Below are 17,126 nucleotides of genomic sequence, written 5' to 3'. Positions count from 1 at the left end.
TACTCAATGTACAGTAAAATAGTTTATATATTTTTTTTCTACCACCCAAGAGGCACATTTGTATTATGTTGTTCTGCACTGTGCATGGTGAGCAATGTCCCCAGAAGTCATTTTTATCAAACATATAGAATAAATCAAACATACTATAGATGAATTATAACTGGAAGGGCTAATAGTAAAAAATGTGCTGGTATACACAGGCCACCTAAATTCACTGCTGAGTCTGCAGTATTTATCTAAGTAGGATATAATGTTCTTATAGTGGTACCTGTCACCACAGTGTCTTGGGTGCTGCCAAGATAGAAGACACTATTCAATCACAGAAGGCCGGTTGTCTTTCTTCCTTCTCCTCTTCATTTCTTTTTGTTTTTTTTCCTCCTCTTTGATTTCCTGAATTGTCTGTGGAACATAAGTCCAGGAAGTGACTTTGTTCCGAAGACTGAGAGATTTGCGTCCATTCTTATCTCATCCTGTGAAGGCTGAGTTCCAAACCCTTGGCGCTGTTGCCAAAAATGACCTGTCTCCCCCACACTTACAAGCTTCGCCTTTGAAGCTGACCGCATCATAGTTCTTGAGGAAGTAGCTTTCGGGGGGAGATGGTGGTTGTGGAAAGAGGTTCTCTGGAAGGCCTTGAAGGTTAACAGTGAGCCTTTGAATTATTTGATCTATGGAGAACCAGTGTAGGGAGCAGAGCACAGGGGTAATGTGCAGCGCTCAATTGGCTTGTACGTACATCTCCAGTCTGGGAAATTATTTCATGATATCCCTGTGATGTTAAAACATACATTCTGGAAAAGCAGATGGCCTTCAGGAGGCTATCGGCTCCAGAAGAGGGAGGATGTTTTGAAGAAAGCAGCAGCTGCTGCTCACCCCACCCACTAAAACCACAGAGGAGGAAGAGAAGGAGAGTAGACCCCTGCCACCTCCAGTTGCCCAGACCAGGCCTCTCCCCTTAGCAATGATACACCCAAGATGAGGGAAGTGACTCAGGCTGAGGGCTAGGTAACCATCACAGCTGCCTGGGGCTAATGCTGGAGTTACTCCTCTGGTGGGCCAGGGTTTCCCTCTTTAGTGCCCACTGCTGCTGCTGCTGGGGGAGGAGGGGATCAACCAGCTGCCATTGCACTTCTGGCACGCGGGGAAAGGTGGGGTCCCAGCCACTATTGCCACCACTGCTGCTGCTTCTCCTGTGGAGTGGTGGTTCCCTTGCTGGTTGGCCTTACCTCTTCCTCTGGAATCCAAGAGAGATGTAGTGGTTTTTATAGCTGCTGCAGGTCCCCTAGCAGATGGGCAAGGAGGAAGGGTACAGTCCATGGCTGCATCTTCTAGCCTGGAACTTCGCTTCTACCCAGCCTACCACCTCTACAACTCTCCAGCCACATAAGGGAGAGAGGGATGTTTGGTCTGCTGTCACAGCCACATCTCCTCATCTGGTGAGCTGGGACAGGAAGGGCCTGACCACTCTTCTGTGGGTGGAGAGGAAAAAAGGTCTGTCTCTCCACCAAGCCCCCACTCCATTGCATGGAGCAGTGGTTCTTTTGGGCCCTTCCTGCAAAATTTAGACTGCAGAGTGCCTTGGAGGTTTGCTTCCTGAGCACCGTACGAAGTGTGCAAGAGCCGTCAATCAGTACTCCCCTTTGACAATAACTATATATTGTGCCAAGTGAAGTCAGTAGAGTAACTCTGGGTTTATATCAGTCTGAGAGTAGAATTTGGCCCATAGGGAACCACACCAATAAAAATAGGTTGGTGTAAAGCACATTCAGTGCGAGGTGTGTGGTGTTTTTTCTGACAGGAGGCTCTGACTCGTTTGCGTATAAAATGTCCTATAAAGATTTAGGCAGGACAAGATTACTGGTGACTCTAGAAAACTGCATTGGCTAGATCCATAAAGTTACCAACGGTGCAGAGCTCCTGTGGCAAGAAACTCTGAAGTCTGTGGCAATGTTAATTCTGTTACTCTGTTCATTTGTTCTAGTGCCATGCAATAACTTTTATCTTTAATTAAATAGTTGTCAAAAGAAAAAACCCACAAAGTGAAAATGTAAGTTTTAGAACCTAACTCATTTATCTTATTTATTGGCTCTTACATTCCTGGCTTCCCTGATGGCTTTCCAGCCAGTCACTGCTGAATAAACCTCCATTCCACAAGTTCCAATTAGAGAGAGAGTGACATTTTCGGCTGGCATGCATAGGGAACCCACCTATCCCTTGGCATTGGTAGGCGGGAGGTCAGGCACTCAGCCAGAACTGACTGCTTCAAGAGAAGCTGCTGAAGGCAGCTATCGGTTTGCTCTTTCCCTGGGGCACGTATGTGGAGGCCGGGGAGGAAGAAGAGGGCTAAGCTGGGCTCAGCTTGGTAACACTGGGGACAGAGCCAAATTTAGCTGATCTAAAATTCAGATCCAGGAATTGGGGTTCAGCTCAGCTGCTCGGGATTTACCTCCATGTACTTTCTGGGCTTTGTTAGAATATGCAAATACGCTTTAAAACTTTGATGGAAAAATACTAGAATTTGGAGTGTACAGGCTCCAAAGTCCATGGTTATACAAATCTGATAGGGTTGCAAGTAGGGTGACCAGATGCACTGATTTTATAGGGACAGTCCTGATTTTTGGGTCTTTTTCTTATATAAGCTCCTATTACTTCCCACCCTCTAGCCCAATTTTTCACATTTGCTGTCTGGTCACTCTAATTGCAAGACTCTTCTTTTCATTTTCCCCTAGCTTTTGTTATCCTAGAAGTACTGAACATACAATTGCAGATGTAATCATGATTGACTGTTTCCACATTAAGCTGAAAGAATATTCAGGGCCAGATTTGTAGTTGGGTCCACTAAATATGAACAAGCCACCCATTGTGAACGTAACTGCATTTTTACTTACACAGTCATCCATTTGATGTTAATTACTGTAGCTATTTCCTACCACAAGTCCCATATCTTGCAGGTACAACACATTGTTCCTAATTGTAAATTTTGCCTCTAATATTTTTAGCTATTGGATTAAGGAGGTCATGACCACTTCGTTCTCCTTAAAAACAAACAAAAAATTAGGGCTGTTGATTAACTGCAGTTAACTCACGTGATTAAATTTTTTTTTATCTCAATTAAAAAATTAATTGTGATTAATTGCAGTTTTAATAACATTGTTAAACAATAGAATACCAATTGAAATTTATTAAATATTTTTGGATGTTTTTCTACATTTTCAAATATACTGATTTCAATTACAATGCACAATACAAAGTGTACACTGCTCACTTTATATTATTATATTTGATTACAAATATTTGCACTGTAAAAATAATAAGAGGGTTTTTTTTCAATTAATCTCATACAAGTACTGTAGTGCAATCTCTTTATCATGAAAGTGCAACTTACAAATGTAGCTTTTTTTTTTGGTTACATAACTGCACTCAAAAACAAAACAATGCAAAAATTTAGAGCCTACAAGTCTACTCAGTCCTACTTCTCGTTCAGCCAATCGCTAAAACAAACAAGTTTGTTTACATTTACGGGAGATAATGCTGCCCACTTCTTATTTACAATGTCACCAAAAGTGAGAACAAGCATTTGCATGGGACTTTTGTGGCCGACATTGCAAGTGCCAGATATGCAAAACATTTGTATGCCCCTTCATGCTTCGGCCACCATTCCAGAGGACATGCTTCCATGCTGATGCCGCTCATTTAAAAAAATGTGTTAATTAAATTTGTGACTGAACTCCTTGGGGGAGAATTGTATATATCCGGATATATTTTACCCGCATTCTGTTACATATTTCATGTTATACTAGTCTCGGATGATGACTCAGCACATGTTGTTCATTTTAAGAATACTTTCGCTGCAGATTTGACAAAACGCGAAAAAGGTACCAATGTGAGATTTCTAAAAATAGCTACAGCACTCGAACCGAGGTTTAAGAATCTGAAGTGGCTTCCAAAATTTGAGAGGGATGAGGTGTGGAGCATGCTTTCAGAAGTCTTAAAAGAGCAACACTCCAATGTGGAAACTACAGAACCCAAACCACCAAAAAAGAAAATCAACCTTCTGCTGGTGGCATCTGATTCAGATGATGAAAATGAACATGTCAGTCTGCACTGCTTTGTATTGTTATCGAGCAAGGACGCATGTCCTCTGGAATGGTGGTTGAAGCATGAAGGGACATATGAATCTTTAGCACATCTGGCATGTAAATATCTTGCAACGCCGGCTACGACAGTGTCATGTGAATACCTGTTCTCGCTTTCAGGTGACATTATGAACAAGAGGAGGGCAGCATTATCTCCTGCAAATGTAAACAAATTTGTCTGAGCAATTGCCTGAACAAGCAGTAGGACTGAGTGGACTTGTAGGCTCTAAAGTTTTACATTGTTTTATTTTTGAATGCAGTTATTTTTTGTACATAATTCTACATTTGTAAGTTCAACTTTCATGATCGAGATTGCACTACAGTACTTGTATTATGTGAATTGAAAAATACTATTTCTTGTTTTTTACAGTGGAAATATTTGTAAGAAAAAATAAAGTGAGCACTGTACACTTTGTATTCTGGTATGATTAAAATCAATATATTTGAAAATGTAGAAAACATCCAAATATATTTAAATAAATGGTATTCTATTATTGTTTAACAGTGTGATTAATTGTGATTATTTTTTTTAATTGCTTGACAGCCCTAAAAAAAACAAAAATAAAATGCCCCCCTCCCCCAAACCCCCGCCCCACCACAACACATGGGTGAAGACGGTGGTCGGGTATGGAAAGCACTATTTGATGTACATCATTCTCAAGGTATCCATGTGATACTTTGTCATTCACAGCTATACAAAACATGCCTGGAGGTATGATAGGGAAGTCCCTGTTTGTTCATTTGTGTTTTGCTTCCTTGCTGTGTGCCTGCTTGTAGGTTATATTGTGGTCACTTTTGGGGTGCTGTGTGCTGAGCCTAGTGGCCTATTAGGCGATGTTGAGAGCTTCCTAACGAGGCTCTAGCCTGCCATGCTTTGATCCCTAATACCTTTAGGATCCCTTGCTACATAAGAGATTGAAGTCCAGGACCTCCATAGTAGCAGTCTCTGAAATGCTTCCAGTTCCTCGTGCAGGGCCGGTCAGACAGGCAGAACTGCAGGATCACATTGTGTGGATGAGACAATAGTATCCAGAAGAGGGATTTAGGTTTATTAGGAACTGGGGGATGTGTTTGGAATGGAGGCACCTAGACAGGAATGATGGGCTCCACCTACAGAACAGATTGCTGGCATGTAAAATTAAAAAAGGTCGTAGAGAGGTTTTAAAACTAAGTGCTTGTGGAAAGCCAACAGGTTTGGAGGACCTCAACATTTGGATAGACACATCCCTTAGGGGAGGATTTATTAAAGGGGATGTTCTATATGTTAGTAAAGAGTAGAGGATAGATGTTGAAAAAGTACACACGGGCTGAAGAGAAACAGTTCAAATGAAAGAGTCCCATTTGATTACATCACATGAAGTCAGACAACTAAATATTGATGAATTTTATAAGTGCTTGAATACAAATGCATGAAGTCTAGATATTATGGTGGGTGCCTGGTATTAAATGAGAATATTAATATAATAGGCATCACAAAATTGGTGGAATGATAATAATCAATGGGACACAGTAATAGCAGGGTCCAAAATACATAGGAATGACAGAATAGGTCATGTTGGTGGGCACTATATGTGAAAGAAAGCATAGACTAAAATATTGTAAAAATCTTAAAAGAATCAAACTGTCCCATGAAATCTCTATGGATAGAAATTTCATTCTTGAATAATAATAGTATAGTGGTCAGAATATATTACCGACCACCAGGATGGTGATGGTGATTGTGAAATGCTCAGGGAGATTAGAGAGGCTACAACAGAAAACACAATAACAACAATGGGGGATTTATTTTCAGCTATCCCTATATTGACTAGTTACGTGACACCTCAGGACGGGATGCAGAGATAAAATGTCTAGACACCATTACTGACTGCTTCTTGAAACAGCTAGTCCTGGGACCCACAAGGGGAGAGGCAATTCTTGATTAATCATAAGTAGAGTATAGGATATTGTCCAAGGGGGGGAACATAGCTGAACTGTTCGGTAGTAGCAACCATAATGTAATTAAATTTAATATCCTTGTAGGAGGGGGATTATACCAAAAAACCCACCACAGTAGCCTGTAACTCCGAAAAGGGGAACTATTAAAAACTGGGGAGACTTGTTAAATGGAAATTAAAAGGAACAGTCACAAAAGTGAAATTCCTGCAAGCTGCATGGAAACTTTTTTTTTTAAACCACTGTAATAGAAGCTCAAACTAAATATATACCCCTAATAATAATAATTAATAAACAGTAAAAGGACAAAAAATGCCACCATGGCTAAACAGAGTAAAAGAGGCAGTTAGAGACAGACATCCTTTTATAAACTGGAAGTCAAATCCTACTGAAGAAAACAGAAAGGAGCATAAACTCCAGCAAGTAAAGTGTACAGTTATAATTAGACAGGCCAAAAAAGACTTCGAAGAGCAACAAGCAAAACACACACAAACTAACAGTGATTTTTTTTTAAAGTGCCTCAGAAGCGGGAAGCCTGCCAAACAACCAGAGGGGCCACTGGATGATAAAGATGCTAAAGGAATACTCAAGGAAAACAAGGCCACTGCAGACAAGCTAAATGAATTCTTTGCATTAGTCCTCACTGCAGGGGATGTGAGGGAGATTCCCACATCCAAACCATTAGGTGATAAATCTGAGCAACTGTCCCAGATCGAGGTGTCAATAGAGGAGGTTTTGGAATGAACTGATAAATTAAAATGTAATAAGTCACCAGGACCAGATGGTATTTACTCGAGTTCTGAAGAAACTCAAATATGAAATTGCAGAACTACTAACTCTGGTATGTAACCTATTGCTTAAATCAGATGACTGATAGGTAATGTAATGCCAATTTTCATAAAAAGAATCCAGAGGTGATCCTGGCAATTACAGGCCAGTAAGCCGAACTTCAGTACCAGGCGAACTGGTTGAAACGATAGAAAAGAACAGAATTATCAGACACAGATGTTGGGAGAAGAGTCAACATGGCTTTGTAAGGGGAAATCATGCCTCACTAATCTATGAGAATTCTTTGAGGGGGGTCAGCAAACCTGTGGATAAGGGTAACAGAGTGGCTATAGTGTGCTTGGACATTCAGAAAGCCCTTGGCTTTCTGAAGGCTCAATGGGTTAGTAACTGGTTAAAAGATAGGAATCAAAGGGCAGGAATAAACAGTCATTTTTTTTACAGTGGTGGTGCAGGGTGGGTGGGGAAAGCTATGTTAAGGCTGCATTGGTGGACACATTTTCTAATTTAAATCCCTTGTGTGATGGTGAAGAGATCCCCCCCCCTCCAATGGCATCTGTTCCATTATAGCCTTTTATAAATATCAAGGAGCTTTTTCTTGTTGCCATGGTCCTTGTGGAAATACTGTACAGCTAGAGGGAACATTTTCTTGTTTCCTTTGAGCCATTCAAAGTGAATGTCTAATGAAGCTATTTCAACAATTGTTAGCTAGAACAACATTTCATGCTACCTCCTATGTCCATGTCTCACCACAGTCAACTAGTTATCTCCTCAACCTTTTCTTGGTTTAATGGGAGAAGCTGGCAGTCACTGTGTCAAACCCAGATTTCTTAATGCCTTTCGCATATTCCTTCCCTGCATTTCCCCTATGCTGTTCTAGGCTGAGAGCGATAACTTGGCAATTAGTTTTTTCACAGGTCCTATTGAAATGTCAGTCATGGCTCTGGAGTGTCTAAATTGATGTGTTTTAAGGTACTTTATTAGTCAGAAGGGGTCAGGTAAGAGTATCATTTACTCCATAATGGCTGTATGAAAACACCTAAGGAGGTTGATGGAAGAGACTTTTATCAATTGGTACAGCCAGTTTGTGAAAGCTGAAAAGAGACACAGTGAAACCCAGAACATTTATTCTGTTCCTGTGTATCCTGTCACTGAATAGTAAATTGTGTATTTGTAGAGCACAAGGTTATACCTCTGATCCTCTCTCTCTATGGTAATTTTGAAGTTGTGTAATACATTTCACATCCAGTGCAGTGCTGGCAGAGTTTCCAAAACTCAGAGTATTAATTTGGTTGCCAAACCAAATTAATACTAATGATGTTCCTCAAAAGTAGTAGTTGCTTCTTGAGTCCTTCCTCCTGTACTTCCACAGCTACTGTACTAAGCACACATGCTTTTTAAATAAAGATGTTAACCCCCAAATCTTTCAGATGCGTGACCTTTCTCATTCCTTCATGAATTTCTTGGGCCAGTGATCCATGTATCTGCTCCAAATACCTTAATGATTCTGCCTAGTCATCTTCTGCTTGTTCTGACCAAAAATGTATAGTTTCCTTCTAATTTATTTCAGTTAAATGTCTCGAAGGCATAGAGGAGATTTATTTTTGGAGGGGAGGAAGGGATGAAGAATAGGAGAGTGAAGAGGGATGAAGAGCAGGTGAAGCTCTACTCTATCCTCTCTTTCTCCTTCACTCAATTTCAATTTATCTCCATCTGAAATCTTCAATTATCTCTTACCTTGAATTCGTGTCTTTCCACATCTTCTACATGTATAATCTGCTTATCACCACTTCCACAATAGTGCCAGCATTTCCTCTAGACTTGGCTATTGTAACCTATCCCTATGCCCTTCCCAAATGGTCTGTAAAGTGCCTAAATCACATAAGCACCTAACTCCTATTGATTTCAATGAGTTAAGTGCATAGCCTGCTTAGAAGCTTTCGTGAATCCCACTAGGCTGTTACCTGCATCCTTAGATTCCTAAATACCTTTGTAAATCTAGCCCCAAGTCCTTAATGCCTATGAGACTAGTGAACCCTCAATGCAAGTAGTATGAACAGGAGGTTATTTTTCAATACTGTATTTAAACCTATGGGGACATAATGCACATGGTTACTAGCAAGAACTATATCAAACAGCCCACTGCTGTGGAGGAAAAGAAAATGCAAAAGGTTTTTTTTTATTTTTGTTTATTTAAAGACCAAAAGTATATTTCCTTTTGATTCCCTTTATCTAGGTCATCTGGTCTGTGCCAGTCTGCTTGAGAGTCTGTATCAGTCCCAACTCTTTTAGCTAGTGAGGCTACGTCCTCACTACGGGGGGGGGGTCGATAAGATACGCAAATTCAGCTACGCAAATAGCGTACCTGAATTCGACGTATCGCAGCCGACTTACCCCGCTGTAAGGACGGTGGCAAAATCGACCTCCGCGGCTTCCCGTCGACGGCGCTTACTCCCACCTCCGCTGGTGGAGTAAGAGCGTCGATTCGGGGATCGATTGTCGCGTCCCGACGAGACGCGATAATTCGATCCCTGAGAGGTCGATTTCTACCCGCCGATTCAGGCGGGTAGTGTAGACCTAGCCTTAGTTTAATCAGTGCCAGTTTACTGAGTGGGCCATCTATGTAAATCCGTCAAGTTGCTGTAACTTAGTTCTATTGCCAGTGGCAAAATCTATTCTGTGGGCAGTCTGCGCAAATCGCAAATTATTGTAACATGGCTAGTTTGCCAGTGCCAGTTTTGCAATTTTACATTAGGTCTGTGCACTTTAAGACTAGATGCTCTTCTCTTATCTCAACCATCCCTTTACATCCGTTCAGAGGAAGCACATGTGGAACAAGCAGGTGAACCATGGATTTTGTTTATGATGAAAGGCATTGTATGTGATTACAAAACCAGGATACAGGCAGAAGGAGAAAGAAGAGTCTGTGGAGAAGACGGCCTGACAAAAATTCCCTGGAAGCCTCACATGCGGTGAGGCTTTAGATCAGTTTAATTACATTCCACAGGGTGTGAAATTTTTCACAGCCGTGAGTGATGTAGTTGGGTCAGCTTAACTTTGTAGTGTAGACCAGCCCTAAGTTTAGGCATTGCCCTAGGTTACATCTACACTGCACACCACTGGTGGCAGCATGTAGGGTATGTGCAGCTACAGGCAGCGGTGAAAAGCTGGCTGCATCCACACTGCGATGTGTAGTTACGTATGTCGTTGAAGGACTCTGGTGGAGGGAGGCAGCGCCCCTCGCCAGAGCCTTTCCTCGCTGCAGTGAAAGCCTTGCTAACTTCAGTGACTTCAAATTCCTCAATTAGTTCCTGTCTCTCCTGCAGTTCTCCTGATTAGGAAAGGTTGCATTGTAAGATTTGAAAAGATGAGCGATAATGAGAGTATGAGAAATCAGTTCTTTAGGTCTCTTGTTACTTCCTGCGCCAGTTTTGATCTACAGGTACTGAACAGAATAGTGAATAATGTGGCATGTTTTGTTTCCTTTCAGGAGTAAAGGATTTATCTAAAATAAATCTCTAATCCTCCTCATCAAAACCTGTGTTAGCTCTTATCCTATTCCAGTGGCCAATTCTCTAATCCGTCTAGTTGCAGACTTTTCCCTGTTTTTAAAGTGGATTTTTCTGTGTAATTTTAAACTTTTATTATTATTCAATGTTCATAGTACAAGGAAGGATGTTGCCCTTTTAACTGTATATTAAGACACTGTGTCTTTCTTTCCTAAAGCCAACATTCCATTTATTCTTAAGGAAAGGATGCACTTTGAATCACGGGTGGGGGGGCGGAGGGGGAGGGCATACCATGTTATATTTCAGCATCTGATTTAAGTACTTGTTTGAGGATTAAGTGGCACAGTGACAATTTTATCAGGCCTTAGGTAGGGGGATAGAGCAGGGTGCAAAAGAAATTTTAAAATCTCCAAACTGAATCACTAGAGTTTTGCCTAATACCCAGAGACTTGTCTTGAATGAATAGATATCAGATTAACCCAGAAATATAAAGCTAAACTTTAAAAAGATGCAGGCAAGGGATGAAAAGATTGTGTTTTTTTTTTTTTTTTTAAAGAGAGAGAGGAGAATGGGCTCTAAAACCTAGCAAGCTGAGAGCATGACACAAGTAATCCAGAACAAGAACATGGAGAGGCCAGAGAAAAACATCTATTACTTTACATTTAAAAAAACCACTCATCAGTTCAGCTGCCATCCCCTTGGGTAGATGCCTGTTCCTAAAATAATTGCCCACTGGTTAGTATTTGGAACTAGTTTAGGCTAGATTTTGCCTAGAACACAGCCCACAGTAAGGGAGCAGCCCAGGCAGCCATAATTTCTCACCTGATCAGGGAGGGAGGTTGTAATTTTATTGCTGTCCTCCTGACTGGCAGGTTGATGGGGGCAGAGCTAAGGTTCTGTCTGTTCTCCATCCATCCTGACTCCTACCCATCTTCCTGAAAGTGGAAATAGTGGGTGAAGAATACCTGTTTACCCCTATGTGCCTGGCTCCAAGTTTTGGTAATGGAGTCAGATATCTGTGATCCAATCCTGTTTATTTAGAAAGAATGTATACAGTCCTGTTTCCCTGAACACAGTAGGAATTAAACAAGTAAGTGGTTTGTTTTGCTCACAGTTCTAAGCCTCTTTCAGCATCACTTTGTCCCAAAAGCTGTTTCTTTAGCTTTTCTCTGGACCCCACACTCAGTGCTTGGGCTGGCTGTCTCCTTGGCTTTCTACTATCTTCTTTGTGTCTGCTTCTGTGTGTTTCTTGATGCTTCTCTCTCTCTCACACAAATATTCACAACTCCACCAATCAATCTTCTAGCCCCTGTGTTTGCTATATCAGTCCTCAGAGAAACTCCTTTGGGCCACATGGTTCAAATTCTACTCAAGCCTTGCCATGCGTCTGTGCTCTGTGAGGTGCTCCTATTGCTTCAGCCATCTGGTTTCACAAAGGAACTCAATTGCTTTTTACACTTGAATGAAAGGCAGCTGTTACACCCACCAGCTTCAGTGCAGTTTCCCAATGTATAACAGTATTGTCTTGGTTGCACATAACCTCAGCCCTACCTGAGGGGAGCAACCGGAGCGTAATACCTGAAGAACAAGCAACATTTCCTCCTCTTCAGAATATCAAAAGTGATATTCGGAACCACTCCTTCTGTTCCCTTGGGGGGAAAGAACAGCTTAAACATGGTGCTACTGCCACTAGGAGCTGGCACTATTTTCCATCATAGAATCGTACTACAGGGGCAGAGAATGCCTTATGAGGAAAATAGGGGCTTAAAATTTCCCTCTGTCCCTGGAGGATTGTATGAATACATAATTATTTTCTTTGCATTGCTTCAGATGCGGGGGAGTGAGAGGTAGGGGGCAGGGAAGAATTCACATTAGTGCTAGTGATTCATATCTGTTACTCCCTGTGAGGATATGTCTACTATTTCTTTAAAACTGTATCAAGATGCTATGCAGAACAGGACTGGGAGGTTTCTAGGAAGAAGTTCTTCAGTGCAGAAGCAAAAGAAGGACAGCGTTACAGCTCCTACTGTCTTCCTTAATCTAATAACGTACCTTGTACTGTGTTTAAAGAAAGTGATTGTTTCTGTGGTGCTTCAATTTTGTCACATGACTTTCTTCATTGCAAGCAAAAGTTAGAGGAGGTGTGGATCACACACTGACTTTTTTAAAAAAGCCCCATTGAAATCTATGGGCCTGATTCCTCTGTCTCTCTTATGCCTGTGTGAATCAGGAATACGTCTAGTGAAGTCAGTGTAATGACACCAGTTTAAAACCAGTGCAAGTGAGAGGTGAAACCTTTGGAAAGATATGAAATGCATCAGCTAATGATCTCTCTGATAGAAATCAGTGAAGACAGAGGAGGAGCCAGTACAGAATAGAGATTCATAGGACATAAAGGGGATATTAAAAAAAAATGTATTTTAATGGAGAGGAAATTATCCTAGTATTAGGAAACTTATGAGAAAATAAAGGGAAATGGATAGGGGAACTTCAGTGACAATGAATTATTGTGATCATTTTCTTTTTCCTTGACATTTTCATCCATCTCTGCCAGCCGTTTCAGATGGAGATCTCGCATAACCTCACATCTTTGTTACTTTTAAACATACACAATGCTGCATAGACAAGCTAGTGGTATCTGGGACTATTTGGATCTTCCTCCAGGGTTGCAGATCTCTGTCTATTCACAAAAGAAGAAGGAAGATGTTTATAAAATGAAGATCAAATTTTGAAAAGCTCTGCAAACACAGTTGAGCAAGCAATGAAATATACTGATGCAGAACTAACCCCAGTTCTATTGAAACAGCAGCTTTGGCTGTGCAACTAAACGCATGGGTCTGGGCTGTAGTGATAGAGCTGGCAATCTGCTGCATGGCTGGCAGACCACTTAGTTCTCATTCCTTTTGCTCTTTACATGCACTTAATTTTTTCTCTGGCATGCACAAACAGTTCAACATCAGATTTTGACACACGCAAGCTATTGTCCCAAAGGATTCATTGAGCAGGCTGTCTTGCAGCTGCTGCATTTTCCACCAGTTAAATTGACAGTTGCCTACTGTGTGGAGTTGCTAGGAGAAGGTGAATAGTCATGATTACAGCATATTCCTTCAATAACAACCTGTAGAGCTCTCTGATTACTCTTCTGAAGGGATTTATACATGTCTTAGAGTCCCAACTTAACGTTTGTTCAGTTATGTTGTTAAGAGGCTGGTAGATATTTATTCATAGAAGACCAATTCAGGATCATCTAAAGAGACAAAAGCGCTGGCATTTAAGCAGGCATTCATTTCTTACGGTGGTGCAGCTGATATTGGTTTCTACCATCTGCTTTCCTATTGCAGCCTGCTTCTCCGACCTGCACAGCAAAAAAAAAAAATTTTTTTTTTCTTCTCGACTGCTAAAGTCATTCACATTTATCCTGCATAGCAATGAATGCTAATACGTTTTAAGGAAGCTTTTGTGCTTCAGTGCATATCCCTACAACAAATGAAGTGCATGGGGAAAGAGCTTGAGCAGTCAGTCAGTGAGTAGTATAGTAGCTGGCTCACATGTATGGAGTAGACTTGTGAGGTCAGAAGAGCTGTTTATAGTGCTGTATGCTTAGGGGGAGAAAGAGATTTGTCTATCAAAGTGAATAGCAATTCAGCCAGAAGCTTTCCTTAGCTTTGTAATTCTGAAATGTTTTGCTAGATGAGAGCTGCTACTGTATAACGTGTGGATCCTCTGACGTTTGTAGTGGACTAAGGAATGCGTTTACTTGCTGCTGAGCCTGACTGTAACTGTATTGCTGTAGGACAATTACCATGGGGTCTAGAGCTACTGAAACAGCCCGGGAACTGGAAGGCACCTCTTTAAAGTACCAAATAGGAGGACACACTGAGAAAATGTGGCAACGGCTCAAAGGAATGTGAGTAGATCCTCTCCTTGTTTTTGTGCTGTTTCCTGGGACAGATCTGTTGCTTTTGAATGTGACTAATCAATACAGAGGAGAATTATTTTATAAGCAGTTACTAGTATTTAATATCAGAATGAAATGTCTTTTTAAAATGTATGGTAGTTATTAGATTCAGTCACCTTGTTTAAGAGACACATGGGCAGTAAAATAACTATTGCCCAAATCCAAATGCAGGTAACCTCTTGTATCTGACTACCCACTACGCTGTGACATTATTTTGCATGTACTATCTTCAGAATCAGCATTTCTACAGCTATGTCACCGTTAGAAATGGTTCCCTTTGGAGCTGGTACTTGTTCCCCTGGAAATGGTGGTACATTTAGGTAAGTATATTGCTGTCTGAGGTACTCAAATTAGCTGTAATTCACACTGCTTGGGTGTGCAGGTGGATTAGCCTATATTGAGAGGGTCTTCGATATTCATAGGGATGCTGTATGATTCCTGTCTTGCATAGATTTCCTTTTTTAAACACTTAGAGGCTTATATAGTCACTAAGCTAACATCTACAACATGCAAGCAATTTAAATGCCGAAGACTAAATCCATTAGCCAGTGTGTTCCTAAAGCCACAAAACTTTAATAGTTTATTTAGAATGGCTGTTGCTCTAAAGGCTAATGTCAGTATATATGTTACACTCAGATATGTACATTACTTAAATAACAGTTTCCCTCTTTAGTGTTTTGGGAGCAAGGGAACAGCATTAGCCTTTGGATGGGGAGGTTTGAAATGCTGAGTTTGAAAGGCTATGCAACAGATGTGATCTAGTGTGTAAATAGCAGAAGGAACTATTGATTTTAATTTAAAACCTATGGTACTTTACAGCATTTAGAGGATTAGATGCAGTACAGGAAGGTATAAATTACCAGGCTTCCTGTGCCCAGGGTGGGGATTCATCCTGAGTGTGGGAAGGAGAGTTTTTACCACCTGCTTGCCTGCAGTGTTCCTTCAGTGGAAGTCAGCTTTAAGTTGTGATCAGGGCGCTTTAGGAAACCAGCTGGCAAAGACAGTTGGTTACATGCACTGAATTCTTTGGCCACTCTGTCTAACTCTGCATGCTTTTGGGACATGCTGGCCCCTGTTAATTCCAGCGAGTGCCCTGGTGGTAGAGTTGTTTCAACCATTTTTTGTGCCACAACCTCACCTGATGGAGTTTCTATCACTGGAGACCACCACCAATCTTTATGGGGACTTCCATTGGTGTAGACTCTAAGTTGACTTAGTATTTGTAAGGTTCTCTGCAATTACTAGCCTCCTAGATTAAAACGTTTTCTTTCAACTGTCTCTAATTAGTAAATTGGGTCAGTTTTATTATGATAACTAATTAATGTAATAAAAAACAGCCTCACTCTATACCGCATATCAAAGCAATAAGGTTAATTCCTTTGAGAGTATGTAAAGCAATGCAAGGAGTTTGAGGCTTATCAAACCCCAAAGGAATCTGAAAATCACAATATGCCCATATTGTAAGTAGGAGCCAACCCCATAAACATTGTTCCTCCTATAGGATTTGTTAAAGCTAAAACATTTTACAGTATTCTAAAATGAAAAAATATTATTTTGACAGATAGAACCAGCTGAGCACTTTCCTCAGCCTCTCCTATGATTTCATTGAGATTGTGAATATTACAAAGAATATTGAATGAATTGAGTCTAAAATGTTAATTGTTTCAGGGGAGCTCTTTAAAGACCATATTTATTCAAAGCAGGAAATAGCGAGGAAAGGGACTGATTTCAGTGCGCACACAGTGGTATTAAAACAAGTGTGTGTTTTTCCAGGAATGGGGTGAGTGGGGCAGGTCTGCAACATGTATCGTGGTTCTGAAGAAGAATCTCTATGTATAAATTAATTACTAATTAGCTAAGGGAATTGACTTCTCATAGGTGAAGTACAAGATGGTGTCTGTTAAGGGAAATGAACAGAAGGCTAAAGTAAAATTCCACCGTTAGTTGTCCATGCACAGTTCTCATTGAAGGCGATGGGAGCTATGCTTGTGAGTCCAGAACAGAATTTTACCCCTGGGAGCTCAACGAAGCCCATGACTCTATCTCAGTTTCATCACTTTAAAACTGCGATTTCAATAAGGCTTTCATTGTCACTTGTGAGGAGACAATGAGGATTTCTCTGGCCTGCAAACTGGCTCAAATTAATCTTTGAGTTTCATATGAGTTTTATTTTGTTGTATTTAATTTCAATAATAATAAGCTAGGTTGTGTTTAATAGCTGCATGCTGCATCTGTGTGCATAGCTGGCTTGTTTTTTTTCTGTCAGCATTTCAAATATAAGCATTATATATGTAGTTCTGTGGATTATTCCAAGATGAAACACCTTAGTTCAGTCTGAAACCATCTGCCTTTTGATTATCAGTGGAGGGTCCTCTGCAAAACAATATTTTGGAAGTATCAGCAAATGTAATTGTTTGACTAAGTATTAACATGCAAGTCATCAGCCCAGAATCCAAACAGAATAACTGGTTTGGGCATTATGGATGTGGTGGGATAAAAGGAGTTTTTTCCTTCCAGGGAATGGAATGGCTTTGCAGGCTGTAGCAACCCTATTGCCCTAATACACTTCTTCTGTGGGGGAGCCCTGGAGATTTAACAACATTGAAACCTTTGGCCATGCCCCATCTCCATATGATCCATGTGGCCCTGGAGTGGAGAAGAGGGCCAGATTTGCCCCAGATGAATGATTGCATCATACTCGATTCGGAGTTCATAGGTGATAGGGTTCATAATACCACCTTCCTGGAATAGGAGTGTCTTGACCTGAGCTGCTGTTCCTTGAATTAAGACACTTTGAATACTAAA

The 17,126-nt window shown here is 40.9% G+C and overlaps 1 protein-coding gene across 1 annotated transcript in view; it reads left to right on the top strand.

Moving 5' to 3' along the window:
- Positions 1-17,126, top strand: part of PDE1A (phosphodiesterase 1A) — a 265,115-nt gene that overhangs the window by 11,499 nt on the left and 236,490 nt on the right. Inside the window, exon 2 of the mRNA XM_026647746.1 lies at positions 14,157-14,270. Coding sequence (XP_026503531.1) covers positions 14,157-14,270 — 114 coding nt within the window. The remainder of the gene's footprint in view (positions 1-14,156; positions 14,271-17,126) is intronic.

The sequence above is a fragment of the Terrapene carolina genome, unplaced genomic scaffold (assembly GCF_002925995.2).
Source record: "Terrapene carolina triunguis isolate 2854851 unplaced genomic scaffold, T_m_triunguis-2.0 Scaffold62, whole genome shotgun sequence".
NCBI lineage: Eukaryota > Metazoa > Chordata > Testudines > Emydidae > Terrapene > Terrapene triunguis.
The sequence above is the reverse complement of the archived record's forward strand: the minus strand, read 5'-3'. Positions and strand labels throughout refer to the sequence as shown.